The sequence below is a fragment of the Lissotriton vulgaris genome, chromosome 4_1 (assembly GCF_964263255.1).
Source record: "Lissotriton vulgaris chromosome 4_1, aLisVul1.2, whole genome shotgun sequence".
NCBI classification, from domain to species: Eukaryota; Metazoa; Chordata; class Amphibia; order Caudata; family Salamandridae; genus Lissotriton; species Lissotriton vulgaris.
Window position 1 is genome coordinate 1,271,088,387 of NC_141691.1, and position 18,797 is coordinate 1,271,107,183.

The window sequence follows — 18,797 nt, forward strand, 5'->3', positions numbered from 1 at the left end:
TGTGTGGTGGGTGCTTCGGTGGAGCTGTGTGGTGGGTGCATCTGTGGCGCTGTGTGTTGGGTGCCTCTGTGGAGCTGTGTGGTGGGTGCATCGGTGGAGCTGTGTGGTGGGTGCATCGGTGGAGCTGTGTAGGTGGAGTTGTGTGGTATGTGGCACTTTTTATAAATCATTAGTAAAAGAGATCAATGAAATTCAACTAAAACCCATATATAGCAGAAGAGGAGAAAGCTCTAGTAACGGGATGCAGGATGAATGTATTCCTTTGAAGCAAATCACCAGCATGTGAAAGGTGTAAAATAGCAATCAGCATAAAACGAAAATGCCAGCAAAAGACTTTATAAAATTCTGTGTGGCCCTGATAAAATAATTAGAGCGTTTAATTATATCATTACCAACAACAGTTATTGTTTCAAGAGCAGCGTGCGAGATGGTTAGACTGCAATATAAACAATCCCTCGGCATTGCTGTGGTGGGAAGGGGGGGGCCGGGAGAGGCAAGAAGGGAAGAATAGGGGCCGGGAGCAGCAGCCTTTGATGTGTTGGCCGGCCGGCCCTGCAGTGAATAATTAAGGGAGGAGAAATGCCGGATGGGGGAGGCTTGAGATGCCTGAGGAGGCTGGTGGCTTTGATGTGCACGCGCCTCGGGCACTGCAACAAATCGCAGAGTTAGGTAAACTCTGTTTAAGCTGCAATGTAGCTCGCCAGCTATGCGCATGCGCATCAGCAGGCGAGCCCTAAAAACCTGCAATAAGTCTCCTAAACTCAACAAATGCTAAAATATCTGCTTTATATTTGGATAATCCATAGGGCACCAACCACTAGTAATAAGGAAAAGACCCCGAGGGCACTATAACCCCATTCCGACGACAATCCAACCCTTAAAACCTGTATGTACATGAGATAGTTTGTCCGTGAGGCGATTATCGTCATGGCTTACTGCCGGAAACAGCAGCCTAGGGGTGAACACACAGATCTGCTGCAGGAGGCTCCCTCCTCTCCTTCGTAGCCGTGCAGAGTTGCTTGTTGCAAATAAAGCTGCCCTCAATTTACGGGACAATATTTTCGATGCTGTGGCTCTAAGGGGAGAACCGGATTCTGTCCGCAGCTGTCTATGAATTTGCTGTATTGATCATCCCCAGCCTGTATGAGCTGTCACCTTGAGTGTGTTGTTTGTAGTTCAACCACAGCTTTTTGTCTTCCTACAATTGTTGTCAATGTTCTTATTTACGCCATTGAGAGCTGAATGTGCACGTATCAATTTCCAGAATGGGAGTTGCCACAGGTAATACTAATAGATTTCCATTGCACATTATCACAAATACATGTATATGTAGTGCACCTTTCCATATGCAAAGGTTTGTGCTTCTATCTGCAGTGTCACAGCCATTCTATCAAATATCTAACCTCTCAGAATGGAATTGGTCAGTGACATCACCATACTGTAATGGCCTCACTACACGTGACACTATGCAAGAAAAAGAGTGTGTAGGCTCTAAGCCATTTTTCCATTCTGGAAGGACTGTTATAAGCTGTTTCACAAATAATGAGCTTGGTCACTACGGCTTCCAGTGACTACATACATCCTGATATACTGGCTCATCACTTCTACCCTCCACAGGACGCAATTAAGCAGGACAAAGCTCATATACGTCACAAAGGACAGTTGCTCTTTTTCGGTTCCCGTATATTCTGCCCCCCCCTCCTCTGCACTGCTTACCTCTGGGTGGTAGCAATGAATCCATCCTGGCTTCATGCTGTTCTTCAGGATCCTGCACCAACAAATGATGGATGGGATGCTGAACAAATAAAACATTTACCCCAAGTCAAGAGTTCTGGGTTAAATCCATTGTTCTTTTGCTCAACATGCCAACCCAGTTTGGACCCAGCCAGATGCAAATCAGCCTTGACCCTGCTCCTCATAGCAACAGTCCAGCCCGCACTGCCAAGCCAGGTCCTCCCTGGACTGAAACAATCATCCTCGAACTGGTTTCGGGCTATCAAACCTCATCAGCCTGGCTAGCTTGAATCCAGTGGCACAGCAATCAAGGGACCCCCGTCTATTCATACCCATCTAACTTAGGGCGAAAAAAGCTGTGCAAACAAATAATGGACGGAATGCTGAACAAATCAAACATTCACCCTCAGTCAAAAGATGTAGGTTCAATTAATTGATCTTTTGCTAACCATGCCACCCCAGTTTGGGCCCAAATCAGTCTTGACCCTTATCCTCATGGGAACAGTCCAGCCCGAACTGCCAAGTCGGGTCCTCTCTAGACTGCAAACCAGCATTCTGGGTCCGGTTTCTGTACATCACCACTCATCAGCCAGGCTAGCTTGAATCCAGTGGCACAGCGAGCAAGGGACCCACGTCTGGGTGTACTAATCTTACTTAGGCTGAAAAATGCTGCACAAACAAATGATGGGCAGAATACTGAACAAATCAAACATTCATCCCCAACCAAGAGATCTGAGTTAGCTTAGTTTGCTTAGCATGCAACTCCAGTTTGGACCCAGCATTCCGTCCATTATCTATTCTCATTTTTCGCTCTACATGGGGAGGGTATGCCCAGACATGGGTCCCATGCTCGTTATGCCACCGGATGAAAGCTAGACTAGCTGATGAGGGGTAAAACCCCAAAACCGGTCCCAGTATAGGGCGAAAAAAGCTGTGCAAACAAATGATGGACAGAATGCTGAACAAATCAAACATTCACTGCATTTAATGGGTCTGGGTTAAATCCATCATTCTTTGGCTCATCATGTCACACATGTTTGAGCCCAGCAGTATCTAAATCAGTCTTGACCCTGATCCTCATGGGAACAGTCCAGCTCTAACTGCCAAGCAGGTCCTCCCTGGACCAGAAACAAGAATCCTGTGACCGGTTTCAGTGTATCACCAATCATCAGCCAGGTTAGCTTGAATCCAGTGGCACAGCAAGCAAGGGACTCACGTCTGGGCATAACCCATCCCGCTTAGGGTGAAAAATGGTGCACAAATGATGGACAGAAGGCTCAACAAATCAAATATTCACCCCAGTCAAGAGATCTGGGTTAAATCCATTGCTATTTTGGTTACCACGTCACACCAGTTTGGACCCAGCAGTATCTAAATCAGTCTTGACCCTGCTCCTCTTGGGAACAGTCCAGCTCTAACTGCCAAGCCAGTTCCTCCCTGGACTGGAAACAAGCATCCTGGAACCAGTTTCGGGTTATCACACTTCATCAGCCAGGCTAGCTTTAATCCAGTGGCACTGCTGGCAAGAGACCCACATTTGGGCGTACACATACTACTTAGGGTGAAAAATGCTGCACAAACAAATGATGGATGAATGATGAACAAATCAAACGTTCACTTCCAGCCAAGAAATCTGGGTTAAACCATCATTATTTTGCTCACCATGTAACCCCAGTTTGGATCCAGCATTCTGTTTAACATCTGTTCTTTTTGTATTTCTCGCCCTAAGTGGAAAGGGTATGCCCAGACATGAGTCACGTCCTTGCTATGCCACCAGATTCAAGCTAGCCTGGCTGATGAGGGGTGATACCCCGAAACCGGTCCCAGGATGCTTGTTTCTGGGCCAGGGAGGCCCTGGCCTGGCAGTTCGGGCTGGATTATTCCCAGGGGGAGCAGGGTAAAGAAGGATTTCCATATGACTGGGTCCAAACTGGAGTGGCATGGTGAGCAAAAAAAACAATGGATTTAACCCAGATCTGTGACGGGCTGAATATTTGATTTGTTCAGCATTCCATCCATCAGCTGTTCTTTCTTCACGATGCATCATTGTTGGCAAATGCAACTGTGAACAGGAGAAGCTAGAAACGGGTCACGTGGAGGCCACATGGCTCATTGCTACCACTGCCTGGTGTTAGGTCGCCCCATACCTCAGGCTACAGAGAGGGACCCACTGCAGCTCTCAGTCTCTGAAGGCATGGTGAGAGCAAACACCTGACACCTGACCTGCATCTGTAGTGGCAGATTAACCAGGGACAGTAAGGGTCTCATGAACAGACTGGGGGCCACAAACTTAGGGTTTAAGGAAGGATGGTGGAAAACGTACACCGGCTGGAGCTTCGCAAGACACTGTCTTTGGCCAGTGGTGCATGGAGCTGGATACTCTGATTTTGACTCCACCTCTGCCACCTTGTCATAGACTGTGGTAAGGTCAAGCTACTCATTAATGCCACCCAAGTCTGTGACCAGGTGACAAAGGTGGAGTCATAGTAGAGGGAGAAATCACAGACAGGCCTTCGGTTTCAGGCCAGGCTTCAGAGACCCATGCAAAAAGCAAGATTGAAATATTCATCCCTTGCCTTGTGTGCTTTCTGAACCTAGATGTAGTTAGTACTGCTCCAGCCACATCCCAATACATGTGCATAGGGTTTCTCAGCTTTGGGCCTGGAAAGGCTGATGCTAGGTGTAAGAAATAGTGAGTGACATACAGTCCATTATCTTTGAGTGAACAATGTAGCAATCCTTTGCTCTGTTTACTCAACACTAATAAAATGTCAGTGAACCCTTTTGCTGCTAGGCCTCCCTCCCCGTGCTAAGCCTTTTTTGGAGTATTTGGGATAGTTTGAGCTTAGGCCTTCATAACGTTTTTGTTTACACATAAGCTATCCCCACCAAATTTGCATCCAAATTTTCTATCATCCTGGGGATTCTGAAAGTACCCAGGGTTTGTGGATTCCCCTGGAGGGGACTGAGAAATTAGCCAAAATATAGCTAACGCTTGTTGGGGGGATGGGGAGGGGAATAGGAAAAAAAGTGCTGCTAAAGAAAATGTTTTCTTTCTTGCAAATGCGTGGCTAAAATCACCATCTTTCCCGCTTTCAGGAACATGCAGAATTGATTCAGGAAACCACATTTGTTTTACCACAGTATTGACATTTTACTTTGCCCCATATATCAGTGGGCAGACGTGGAAACCTAGTAGACCTGTATCTTTCTTTAAAACTAGACGCCTAGGAGAATCTAGAGTTGGGTGAGGTGCATGGCTCCCACCAGGTTTTCTTACCCAGAAGCCATTGCAAGCCTCAAACGTTGACTAAAAAAGCAAACTTCCCCCAAATTTCTGTAATGGAAAGTTATGGATTCTGCAGGGAGCAACTACTTTCCTACCACATACCATCCTCCCAGGTTTTAAGGAAAAAATAGTACTTCGTTTGTGTGGGTATGGTTAGTGCCGGCGATAGGAAAGGCATCAAAACCAAACATGGACCCATTACATTTTTGCAATAAAAACTGACCTTCTTTTGCAGTGTGCCTAGCTGTGGAGTTTGGGCCCTAGCTCAGCTGGTATTTAGGGAAACCTATCAAACCTGTAAAAACCCTTGCAAACATCCAACTGTGATTAAAAAATAAACGTTTCCTCACATTTCTGAGATGGAAAGTTCTGGAATATACAGGGAGCAACACATTTCCTACCCCCTACCATTCCCCCAAGTTTCTGATAAAAATGGTACCTCACTTGTGTGGCTGGGCCTAGTGCCTGCGACAGGAACAAAACAAACCTAGGTTAATGAGTGTTCCCTTGGCGAGGACTCCCATTGAGGTTAGTTTGATCCGTTCCTATCACAAGCACTAGCCCCACACACACAATTGGGGAAATATTGGGTGGTAGGAATTGTGTGGATTCCTTCTGATTCTGGAAGAATACCTCACAGAAATGTAAGGAAAATTAGCGATTTTAGTCAAATGACGAGGTTTGCAAGGCATTGTGGATAAGAAAATTGTGTAGGATCCACAGGAGGCACACCACCCTGTACCCCCTGGGTGTCTAGGTTTCAGAAATGCCTGGATGGTAGGCTTTCATGGGTGGAGACCGAACCCAGGCTCAATAAACTGCAGCTACCCTTTTTGTTGGTGTTGACACAATGCGTCTTGGACCCCACCCTTTTGCAGTCACTAGGCCCACCCACACAGGTGAGGTACCATTTTTTTCAGGAGATATGTGGGAACTCTGGGTGGCAGCAGAGTCCAATACTTTGAGGGATCCACACACTCCACCTTGGAGTCCCCCTGGTGTCTAGTTTACGATAATATCTAGAGTTGGTAGATTTTTCATAGACAGTGTACACCCTGGGAGAGAAAGACAAATATTATTGCACTACCATCTACTCCTCAAGTACACACAATGCTAGTTGGATTTGGTATGAGGATGAATGAAACGTTCAAAATATAAACTTAATTACCAAAATATTTAACAAAAGTTGTATTCACCTGTTAATAATATAATTGAAAGTTGAGAAGACTGAACCAATGACTCACGACTCATAAGCTTTAAATCCACAACAAGACACCAACCACTTTCCAGGCAATTCACACATCTTTCATGCATCACATACACACAATCATTCACACCTACAGCCGTGGGCTCAGCACATTACAACACCCACATCAACAAACGCCATTCAAGGGACCATTACTTTCATATGGCCACAGGATTGACAAAGCAATCACACCACCTCGCAGCTCACTGGGTGCGTGGGATGGCAGTTGGCTGGTAATGTGTGTGTAGTGACCAGCAGCAAGTCACTACACACACACCACCAGCCAAAGACCAACCACACAAACTGCCATTGTGCACACCACTAGCCAGGTGCTAGTTCAGACACAATAATTACGCTGCCTTGAAGGTGGTGGAATATGGAGTGGCGTGTTGGTGATAGTGTGTAGTGACTTGCTGCTGGTCACAATACACATACATGGCAGCCAAACGCCAGTCCACGTACACTGCCAGCGAAGTGCCAGTCCACACACACTGCCAGCTAAGCACCAGTACACACATACACAGCCAGCCAAATGCCAGCCCATGCAAACAGCAACCAAGTGCCAGTCCACGCACACTGGCAGCCAAATGACAGTCTATACACACCGTCAGCCAAGCTCCAGTCTACACACACTGTCAGCCAAACAATAGTCTATACACACAATCAGCCAAGCATCGGTCCACACACACCACCAGCCAAGTGCCAGTCTACACACACCGCCAGCCAAGCGCCAGTCTACACACACCATAAGCTAAGCTCCAGCCTACAAACACCAGCAGCCAAGCTCAAATCTACACACACCGTCATCCAAACACCAGTCTACACACACCGCCAGCCTAGCAATAGTCTATACACACTATCAGCCAAGCACCGGTTCACATACACAACCAGCCAAGTGCCAGTCTACACGCACCACCATCATAAACATGAACCAATTTGAAGGAGATGAAAAAACAACTATGACTACAAACACAACAGGTCTAACTAAATGCATCAAACTACCGCCAACTGTGAAACTGAACAAAAAGTATAAAACGATACAGACTAGTCACTGCACTCTTACTCTCACGGTTGCTCCCAATACTTGAATTGCGTGTGGTACGATTTTAAACATGCTGGCACAGACAGCCCAGAATTAGAATGACTCTCGAAGCAACACATATGACTCTCCTTTTCCAGGCCTCTTTGGACACAGACTCTACATCTCCTATAGGGAAAGTATTTTTGGGTGTGGGAAGAATGTAATCAGGAAAGGGGGATCTTTCAATCAAGCCACATCCTCCACCACTCCAAATCTAGGATCACTTCCCAGCTCCACTAAAACAAGGATGCCTATTACATACTGCTGAACTGAACAAAAGTCATCTTTGAATCTGGAGAGCAACACTTAAACACAACAAAAGCATTGAAGGTTTCCAAATGAAACAAATGAACCGTTATATTTTCTACCAAATGTATGACTTATGAACAGCACTGTAAGGCTCCACCCAACCTCTGATCTACTCTATCTACACTACCCATGTGCTTATTGGAGTTTAAAATGCAGACAGGTTTGCACTCTTCAGCAACCTGACCTTAAATAGTTACAGGTGAATTACGTTCATCATGAAAGGTTATCAGCATGTGGACATTACTCCTGCCAGAAACTTTTACAGCTAGGCGATCATCACGATGCATGGTACTGCAGTGTCCCCTCTGCAGTTTTTTACATACAAGCTCTTTAGCGTAACCTTTACTGTTAGAGCGGATCATGCCACAAGAAACAGTGTCCACTCCGTCGTCTGACTCTGATCTGCAACAACTGACCCTCCCAGTCAGTAGAAGGACGTACCCTTATGAGGTCCTCTTTCCTAACACACTGGAAGCAAATGGCTTCAAGCGCGTCCCCAACAGAATCTAATGACGTCAGCTCGCTCTGACATCATCCGATTTCCGGGGGGTGGGGGGAGCACTTCTGTTGCTACCACCAATGGAGGCATCTTGCGGGGGCATGTTGGGAGTGCCAGCACTTCCATCGTGGGTGGGTGGAGGACGGGTTGGAGCCATCCTCAGCACATGACCACTATGGCTGATGATGGCTATTGGCCGTCCTAATCACCGAAGGGCTTAAATGATAGGGTGTAGAAACATAGTCCCAGTTTAGGTGTATGTTTCAGAAAGAACAAAAACAGAATGCCAAACGGGTTAAAAAAAGTAACGTGGAGCACACTAGGCATTCTGCTCGACCTTCAGTATATTAAACACACCCCTGGCCTAGCCATAAAAGATGTCATTTCTAATGATTGTTATCAGTATGAAATACATAACTGATGGTAATGCTATTACTTACTAGTAATCTTCATTACCCTGAGTCATAGTGCTTCTTGTCTCATTAGTTATGCTGTGAGGTAGCTGACAATGGTGTATCACGTGTTGTGAAGCAATTAAGAATGATAGAAAATGAATTAAAGATTAAAATAGGGTAAACCTACTGTAATTTCTCATGAGTGTTTGGTGTGCAAAAAAAGGAACACTGCATTCAATAAAGCCTAGTCAGCTTTCTAGCACTGAGTCAGGGAACAAATAATAGCTGTCTAGCTCTACCAAAACTGCTTTAAGAGTGCCTGTTGCAACGCCCAGTGTTATATGGCCATCTAAGAGGTACTAGGAAAAGTGTGAAGTAGCTAACCCTCTTGATGAACTATCCCTCAAAGACGTGGAAACAGGCAGACGAACTTCATTCAAAGATAATATAAACAGATTTTAGACAGTATGCTTTCCTTTACAACAGATTCTTCATAGGTCTGTACAATGCTAAGAGATATCACTGTGGGTCCCAGCACCTTCGCACGAGGAGGGGTTAGATGTTTCCTACTGGTCTTGATTCCAGTTGTTGCTGTTGTCTTCTTACTGAGTCCTTGGAGAGGCGTGTATCCCAAAGCCAAAGCAGACTCAACCGATAAATCGCTACAGGGACTTGCCTTTTCTATCAGACACCCTTAACCAGATGGTGCTGAAGCAAGGATGCCCAGTTGGTATTTATGAAAAATTCCTGTTTTTCACAAGTGTAAGGACATTTTTAGGCACATTATTACAGCTTGGCATTGAATATGTAGAATGTGCAGCTGCTAGAGCAATTCTCTCGTGCTGTAGGTATAGGCTATACATGTGCATGTGCCAAGAACGGTCCACAGCATTTGAAGCATTGCTTGATTATGATAATTAACGGTAAGCCCAAATCTGCAGCATTGGGAAGTCCTTTGGAGGTGAATCGAAGTGTCTTTTTTTAAAAACACTGCATATGGGGGTTCCACACACACAATAAAGGAAATGCCTTAGAAAATGAACTTTCCACGTTTTTGCGGGTTGTAAATTTTCAGAGACCTTACCCTATTTTCTGAGCTCTTACGCTAGAAGAAAATGGTACAGGAGAACGTTCCCAGTTGTCTGAAAGAAAGGGACTGGTGTGCATCAACTGGGTCACACCGGATGAGAAGGGGAAGGCGTTATGATGGAAGCAGTCTCAATGCATCTTGTCAAGAGTACTTTATATTCTGAATTGCAAAGCAGGAGGGTACCTTAGAAGATGGGAACGTGTTACAAAAGTGTTAAAATAATGTTATTATCCTGGTTGTGTTTAAAATTAAGTTTTTTTCCTCCTAATTAAAAACATGTATACTGTGCATGAACTGAAGGCTATTTCTGTTTCCGTTTGTTTGATTAGACTGTGAAAGGAGGCATATCGGAGACGAGAATCGAAAAAAGAATAGTCATTACAGGGGACGCAGACATCGACCACGATCAGGTAGAGCATTGCATCACTTCCACACCCCTCCCCGCCTATTGCAGAAGAGCCATTAACCTTCTCCTTTTAATTTAAAAAAAAAAACAATTCTGGCATGCCTGAAATTGCGTTATGTAACCTAATGAAATAATTCGACCGTATTTCATGTTTTAATCATTCTTCATTTGTAAATTGTGTACTTTTTCATGAATCTTCACCTTGCTATTGATCATGCATGTTCCACCTCCTTCTTGTTTTTGCCCTTCCGTGATTTCCTTGGGCTAGGCGCTGGCTCAGGCAATTAAAGAAGCCAAAGAGCAGCACCCTGACATGTCAGTGACCAAAGTAGTGGTACATAAAGAAACAGAGATCACACCGGAGGATGGGGAGGCTTGACCACAGGTAAGAGGAGAAGGCGATTCTCCTGGGCAACTCTGTAAGCTGGCATGTGGCAAAGGGCATTTTCCTTTCATATTCCACCTCTAAGACCTCCTCCCTTCCCGTCTCTCTTTCTCTCCCTGGCACTGAAGTCTAAGTGATAAATTTGCCTCAAACAAGCTTGCTTGAGGCACATCCTGATTTGGAATAGATGCTTTTCATACCATGCCAGTGAGAGAATGAACCACTCACTGTTTGCTCCCTTTGGATTGTTGGATGCTGCTTATATTTCCAGGCTTGGATTTCATTCTTCTTAACCTATGTGTGCTTTAATAGTAGCAAGTGTCCAGACTATTAACAATGCGTTTGTGCAAGATAACACTGGCTGTGAGTCCTGTCTTGGGCGTAACTGTGTCAATGCTTTAGTTTTTGGGGGGGGAAATAGCTTTTAATGTAGGGTACGTGCTGCTCTATTCCCTTAATTTTTATAGATGCTTCTTATGTTTCTTATTTTGTTTCCTTTGTGGCTTGGCATTGTTCCTTAGGCAACGAATAATGCAGCCTTTTTGTATCCACTTTTGTCCAAAAAGGTATATCCCGATTGTTCTGATCATAAACCTAAACGTAATTTCCTTCCCCTACCCCTTGGAAGCATACCATCCATACTAACGTGCTGTGCAAGAGCTTATAGTGCTGTGTTGTGCATAGACTGCTTCGAATAATAGCTGCAACTTATTGGCTGCCTGTTTGATTCACCATAAATGCAAAAACTTCTTTGTAACTCCAACGTATTTTTTCTTACCCCTATGTTTATCGTTGTGGCTTTTGTTTTGGAGCATAGAAATAAAAATTTCAAAAGAAAATGTGTGCAGTACTCGACTGGTTGTTACAGCAAATGTAGAATGAGTACTTGCAGTTCCAGAGGTTTCCTCTAAATTTTGACTGGGCGTAAAGGGAAAATATTATTTAAATTAATAAAAAAACAAAGTCAGAAGCATTTAGTAGCCATAGATGTGTTGATGGATAAACACTAGGGAAATGGCAAATTATTTTCACATTTGGTATTGTATTTGTTGTGGTATGGTCCCTTGAAGAATTGCATCCCTTAATGTTTTGGCTTAGGGTTAGGATACAATTGGCCTCTACTTAAATCATATCCAAGATACAGTTTGAGATGTATTGTTTCCAGACCAAATATTAGGCGAGATTATGTAAATAAGGAGCCTGTCTGCTTGCCAGTGAATCAATTTAAAAAGTTACGGTTATACACATATTCGTGTCTTCATGCTTAGCACGGTCCTGTAGGATGCAGAAATACTCTTTGAAGAGCAATTTTGGACAGTTGTATTGAGGAACTTGTAATCGAGTAAAAATAAATTGCATTATAATCCATTTTTTAGGAGGCAATGTCTCCTCTTTGAATATTTTTTTATTTCCCATGGCTCTATACAAGGTATCGTTAGTATAACAAGTATGCCTCTAAATGAGAAGGCCCTGCACTCTTTTTTGTAAAAACTGAAAGGCCATTAAACTGGATATTGTGACTCCCGAAATAGCTCTAAGAACGTAAATAAATGGTCACACTGCAACTATCCGGCCAATCCTAGCACAGGAGTCCACATCACAACATCACACATGTCCAGTTCGCTTTTGGCTTCTAAATACTCTTAGATACAGTTCACTGAACTAAGATCTTGAGGGCAGTTTAATAGATATTAATATCCTTGGACTACATTTGTTGTATCCTCTCAGAACAGGCAGACCGCTTTTCTCCTACCTCTGTCTCATTTCCACTTCACTTGACTAGTACCTTTACCTTCTGCTATTTTACTTTCTTGTTGTTCCTCATGCCTGCTTACCAAAAGTATCCTTGTGACACATTTCTGTGTGTTATTCCATAGGTTACAGGTGCATAGGTCATTTTACTATTTTCCCTGTGTTTGAGGAAGCAGGGGCGGGTTAGGCATGTGCAATCTGTGCACCTGCACAGGGCCACCAAACCCCAGGGGGCCACCACATCAATATATATCCTTAATATAATAATCCTCTGAGGATGGATACATATTTGCATGGCGGCCCCTGGCAGGTATTTGGCGGCCTCCGGTTCTGTTCCACTTCCAAACACCCTGACCCCCCCTGCGCCCCCCTCTTCACTGGCCTCCGTGCTCCACCCTGCCCGGACGCCCTCTTCCGGGGCCCCCTACCTATGCTCCCTGCCCAGGGCCACCATGAGCCTAGAGCCGCCCCTGGAGGAAGAGCATAAAACCATCTCTTATGATCCTTCATTCTATAATAGAATCATTTTAGTTACATTATTTCATCTGATCTCTTCTCTTTCTATGCTCCTACTATCGTATTGGATATTTGTTGCCCATTGCCAATGCCTGACACCACTGTCTTCCCTGTTTTAGGGGTTTTAGAGGTACTGCCTGGCAAGTGTGCCTCCCTCACCAAGACTCTATACTTTTGTATTACAACCAAAGTACTTATAGGAAGCATGTATTAATATGTTGTATCTTTGCATTGCTATCATTGTTTAATTTTAGAGATAGTCAATGCTTAGTAAAATTATACTCTAGCATAATTTTTTGTTCAATCCTGTTCCTGTAGCTTAATTTACTCTGTCTCTGTATTCCATATGTACTTTAAAAGAAAAGAATACCACGTTTTCATATTTTGCACCTTTGAAAGAGAAATGACAGTTGTTCTTTTTCCATAGCACCATTCATGTGTTGGCACCCAGCCCCTTTCTATTTTTGGTTAAACTTTATTAATGTTTAATATATTGGACACACAGTCCGTCCCAAGATACGTTCATAACTTAGTGCACTCCAGAGTAAAAAAGATGACCACAGCAGTGTTTAAATATATTTGTGTGCATCAACAGAAATTCTCTATAGAAGTTGCTACGGGAGGGCAGTGGTACAGATGGTGTATATGAAAGTCATCTTCAATATGGATACATTTTAAACTAGAATTTGAAGGAAATGGAGAAAAGGGGGCAGAGAAGTGGAGGACAAAGAAGCCTCAAGGGATATTTAAGGTGTGCTAGCACTCAGGCGCAAGACATATAGCTATGTATAAGAGGGGGACTCTGAAAAGGGGACAGGAACGGGGACAAATACATCCTCCATATTGGCATTAGAGCCTCAGGTTCGGCCAAATAGGTGAAAAATACGATTCCAGTAGAAAGTCAGGTGGTAGATTAAAGAGGATACAATCTCCAACTATGTCAAAACAGATAGCCTCAAGAGATCACACTACGGGGCAGATTTACTAACCTTTTGCACAAAGCAAAGTAGCAAGGCAACTTGCTGTGCTGATTCGTGTGAAAGGGCGAGAGCAGAAATTCAGCAAATCTGCAGCGATATGGCAAACTTCTACTCTCTTATAGCACTGGTGCACTTCAGGCAGCCAAACTCTAACCAGGCACCATTGCATCATGATGCAGGTGTGTCTGTGTTACAGTCAGGATTGTTTTTCTACAGAAAGTGATACCCTCTGACACAAAAACAATCTATAGTCATATTCCTTTTTTTTTTTTTAAAGTTTTTATTGTTTTTTAACATATATATTCCCCCCTCCTCCCCCGGACAGGTAAACATTCTACACATTAACATCATGTGCTTTACATTGTTCTTGACATACATACATGGTCATTATAGACAATTTACAAAATATAGTCCCGGCATCACGGAAAACAACAAAAGCAATAACATACATACATAACAGCGTTGATAATGATTAGTTTTGTGCGTATCGCCATTGTGTAAGAGGAATCCAGATTTTCAAACCCCTTTTGCATCGTGATCTGCCTTTCCGCTTATATATAGCATCTCAATATTATACACAGCTAAAAGCCTGGCTAGCCACTGTTGAAAGGAGGGTGGTAGCAGGTCAAGCCAAGCCGAGGCTAGGCATAGCCGCAGGACTGCCATAGTAAAGATCATATAATCGTGGCCACTCTCAAGGTTATCTGGGTCTTCCGCCCCAAGTACCATTGCTTCATGTGACAAAACAAAATTTCTGCGAAGAACTGAGGTTAAGAACCTCTCTATATCTTGTGTCAAAGGTATTAACACTGGACAAGAGGCAAAGATATAAACGGAATCTGCTTTAAATAAATTGCATCTCGGGCAGCAAGTCCCCTCGCCGGTTCCCCATTTTGCGATCTTATCGGGTGTATAGTAGAGAAAGAAGCAGGTTTTGTAAAATTGTGCTTGGAGTTTGGTGGAAATAAGAATGGTTTGGGCTAGCTGATAGGAATATAAAAATCCTTCCTTTGAGATTTCGAGTTTACTTTGCCACTTCATTGCCGTTTTATCTAAATCGTACGGGAACGTGTCCAGCAATGAACCATAAACCCCGCCTATTGAGTGTTTCTTAGAGTGTATAATTGTCTCTACTACCGTACATTTTTCCCCGAGTATCCTTGCCCCAAGTTTATGAGTTAAGAAATCCCTTATTTGGAGGTACTTAAAAAAATCCCGCCAATATAAGTCAAATTCTTCCTTCAGAGCGTTAAAAGATTTAATCCCCTGAGTAGTGTAAAAATCCCCTAATTGTGTTATTCCTAAATTATACCATATGTTTACGCAGTTATCCTTAAAAATTATTAGAGGAAGAATAGGATTATTCAATACCGGAGTATAATGTGAAATTGATCCTATTCCTAATATTTTCTTTATGACCTTCCATACCTTAAAACAGCTATAGAGAGTCTTAAGTTTGACCTTTTTGTGGTAGCTGTCGTGTATGTGCCTCCAAAAATAGCCATAGCTGGAATTCCCCACCAGTAGCTGAAGAATTGAAGCTGTATGTTCCTCTGCATTTTCCTCCTCTTGCAGTAGTTCCTTACTGTAGAGTAATACACATGACCAATAATATCTCCTTAAGTTGGGAAGAGCTAACCCGCCTCTGTTCTTAGGAAGGGTAAGATATTTATATGCCCGGCGGGGTTGTGCATATGACCATATAAATCTAGAAAAGGTACATTCTATTACTGTAAACCACTGACTCGAAAATTCTAGACAGACTGCCCTAAATAAGTATAATATTTTGGGAAAATACACCATTTTAATTGCATTTGCCCTCCCAATAATGGACAAGTGGAGATTATCTAAACGTCGTAGATCCTTTTGTATTGTGTTCAACATTGGCTTAAGGTTTATGTCCACGACTTCCTCCAGCTTTGAGGAAATTGTGACTCCCAAGTATGTCGCTCCCTTCACCACCCTAGGATAATCCATCACAATTTTTTGGTTTAGAACGATTTGTGTCTTCCCTTGGTTTAGCGCGTAGCCAGAAACCAGCCCAAATTTCCTGGCCTCGGCTTCGATGGTCAGCATTGCTACTATGGGGTCTGCGGTGACTAAGGCAATATCATCAGCATATGCTAATGTTTTTGTAGCATACCCCTGTGATATAATGGGTGTTATGTTGGTGTTTTTCTCCAAATAGCGAATAAAGGAATCTATATATATTGCAAAGAGCAATGGCGAGCATGGGCACCCCTGGCGAGTTCCCCTGGAAATGATCATTTCCTTGGTTAGACTTCCATTAACAGATACAACAGCACTAGGATTAATATACATTTTTTGTATCGCCTGAATAAACTTGATTCGAAATCCCATTGTCACCATTGCTTTCCAGAGAAACTGCCAGGAGACCCTATCAAAGGCCTGCTCTGCATCCAACAGAACTAGGGCCATAGGGTCTCCTGTAATTTCTGTTCCATCAAAAAGCGTGATCACCCTCTGGATATGATTTATCGTGGACCTTCCAGGAACGAAACCGTGCTGACTTTTGACAATTACCTTGTGTATTATAGGTGCAATTCGGTTTGCCAAGATTTTGGAATATATTTTGGAATCAGCATTAATAAGGGTTATGGGGCGATATGACCCTAGATGTTCTGGGGGTTTCCCTTTTTTAGCGAAAATTACAATTTTGGCCCTGGAACAGGAGCTGGGCGGTTCCCCCCGCCCGGAGAAAATATGGATAATTAGATCCCTTTAAGATATATTTAATTTTGTCTATGAATGTAACATAGAACTCCAAAGGAATGCTATCCAGACCTGTTGCCTTCCCTTTGGGAGGCTCTTGACTGCGGTCAATACCTCTTCCATGTTAGGAGCTTCCTCTAGTGTCTGCTGCGTATTTACCTCGAGGCTTACACCTTCACAATTCTCTAGGTACCTTTCAATTTCGATCATGTCCCCTTTGCCATTTTCCGTATATAGTTCTTTATAAAACCTCCAAAATGCTTGCCTAATCAGTACGGAGTCTTTTAACTGCCCTGCCACTGGATCTATAATCTCCCTAATCAAATTTGCATTGACCTGTTGTCGCAATCGCACCATCAGTTGATGGCCCACTTGCTCATTAACTTCATAAATTAGTTATTTTCGTGCCGTGGCTTTCCGGATTGCCTTATCTGTAAATATATTAGTGATCGCTGCCTTGGCAATTGCTACTTTGCCTAAGGTGCTAGAGATATCCCCAGTAGTGTCCCTATTGCCGGTGGCACTAAAGAGTCCTACTTCTGCTAACATAAGCTCATCCGGCTACCTCCGTATCTCCTCTTTCTCCCGCCTGTTTGACCTAAGTGAATATGACATAGTCTCGCCCCGGACCCCAGCTTTCAAAGTATCCCAAACAACCTCTATTGACGTGCTACCAATGTTTTCAACTAGGAACTTGGGAATCCAATCTTTCACATGGAGACGATACTGAGGGTCATTCAATAATGCTTTTTCGAATGTCCAGTGAATAGGCTCTGATTTAGTTGGTCTAATAGTCAGTGTACAAAAAAGGAGATTGTGGTCAGATAATACCCTGGGCAATTTAACTGTATGGCAATTCTTAATTAGTGAATTTGAGAGTAATATATAATCAATTCTGGCATGCGTGCGGTGTGGATTTGAATAAAAGGTGTAGCCAAGGTCACCAATATTAGTATTAGAAGTCTGCCAGCTATCCACAAGTCCATGTACAAGACACAGATCCTTGAGAGAACGAAATACTTTGGGTTTACGTCCTTTATATACCCAGTCATCGTTCAAGGACCAGTTTGTTGGGAGGTTTATATTGAAGTCCCCACAGACCATCACCGGAAGAGGCCAGTGTGACAATTCGTCATATTCCTTTTTTATGTGTGCTGCACAATGCAGCACACATAGAAAGAGGAAATACTGAGGAGAAATTAAGACATGTCTCCTTGTTATGCTAGCCTTGGGTAGGATCACTATTGCCTTTAGTAAATCTTGGTTTGTGCCAAAATCTATGGGTGTATGCATGGGAATCTTATGCACTACTCATGGGCTTTGCATTGCTTAGTAGATCTAGAAATACATTTTGCGTCAGGCTACATTAAAAAAGTGAGATAAACCAGACTCAAAATGGTAGTGAATCTGGGCCTTTGAGTCTTAATACTGCCAGCGCAGTGCGGGTATAGTCCCATCTGAGCTCCTTACTCCAAATGTCTAAGAGAGTAGGTGGATTGCTGCAGCATGCACCCTGGCAGAGACTGTCACTTTATCTCCTAATTTTATCCTCAGCAATGTAGGGAACAGGGCAGAGGCCATGGCACCAATCTTCACCATCTCCTTCTGGTGATGGTCATTGTCTTTTTTATTTTTATTTTTTTATTTTTATTGGAATAAAAGGTGCATTAAAAGGACATTGTACTTGATTTGATACAAACAAGCAGAACCAGGGCTTACGCCCAGCAAGAATCTGGTAACAGATACAGATAGAATCAGCATTAACAATCAGAAAAATAAATACACAGTTAATAGTAATAGTACACAGATATACAAAATATAAAAAGAGAAAAATCAATTCCCGCGGGCCACCCCAGCTGAAAATCTTAAGCATAACATTATCAAACTCCCTCCTAGATCACAATCTTGCTTCTCTCCACTCTGTAATCGGGGCCCATATACGTCTTCCCATCTCCCGTTTTTTCCCCCTTCAATTCATATAGACTGGATTCAATATTATGAATACCCAATAATCTAGTAAGCCACATCTGGAAGGAGGGAGCAGTAACATCTTTCCAGCTCGCCGAAATTAAAATCCGAAGTACAGCAACAGACATAAAAACTAGGGCCTCCTCATCCTTCCCAAGGTTCAATTTTAAGTCCGTACCCAGTAGCATCAGGGTAGGGGATAGGTCGATCTTATGATGGTCATTGTCATAGTGCTCAGGTCCAAGAATAAGAGAATCTGATTCCTGATGGCACAATTCTATTTACGCTGCCACTTCTGTAAGAATATTTCTTGCATGTTCTCCTCGCCTAGAGTGACCAGGATTAAAACCCCTATCATCCCATCTAGGGTTCTTAGTTGGAATTAGTTTTGACACAAAGGGGTTGGGGGGTAGG

General features: G+C 43.3%; 1 protein-coding gene across 30 annotated transcripts in view; it reads left to right on the forward strand.

Moving 5' to 3' along the window:
• EPB41L3 (erythrocyte membrane protein band 4.1 like 3) overlaps positions 1-18,797 on the forward strand; it is an 878,261-nt gene that overhangs the window by 854,465 nt on the left and 4,999 nt on the right. For 27 of the 30 annotated variants that reach the window (XM_086965494.1, XM_086965496.1, XM_086965495.1 and 24 more), the window contains 2 exons: positions 9,973-10,053; positions 10,318-10,434. In XM_086965494.1, the coding sequence (XP_086821620.1) occupies positions 9,973-10,053; positions 10,318-10,428 (192 nt within the window). In that variant the 3' untranslated portion in view covers positions 10,429-10,434. The remainder of the gene's footprint in view (positions 1-9,972; positions 10,054-10,317; positions 10,435-18,797) is intronic. The other 3 variants (XM_086965493.1, XM_086965483.1, XM_086965484.1) reach the window with 1 other exon arrangement.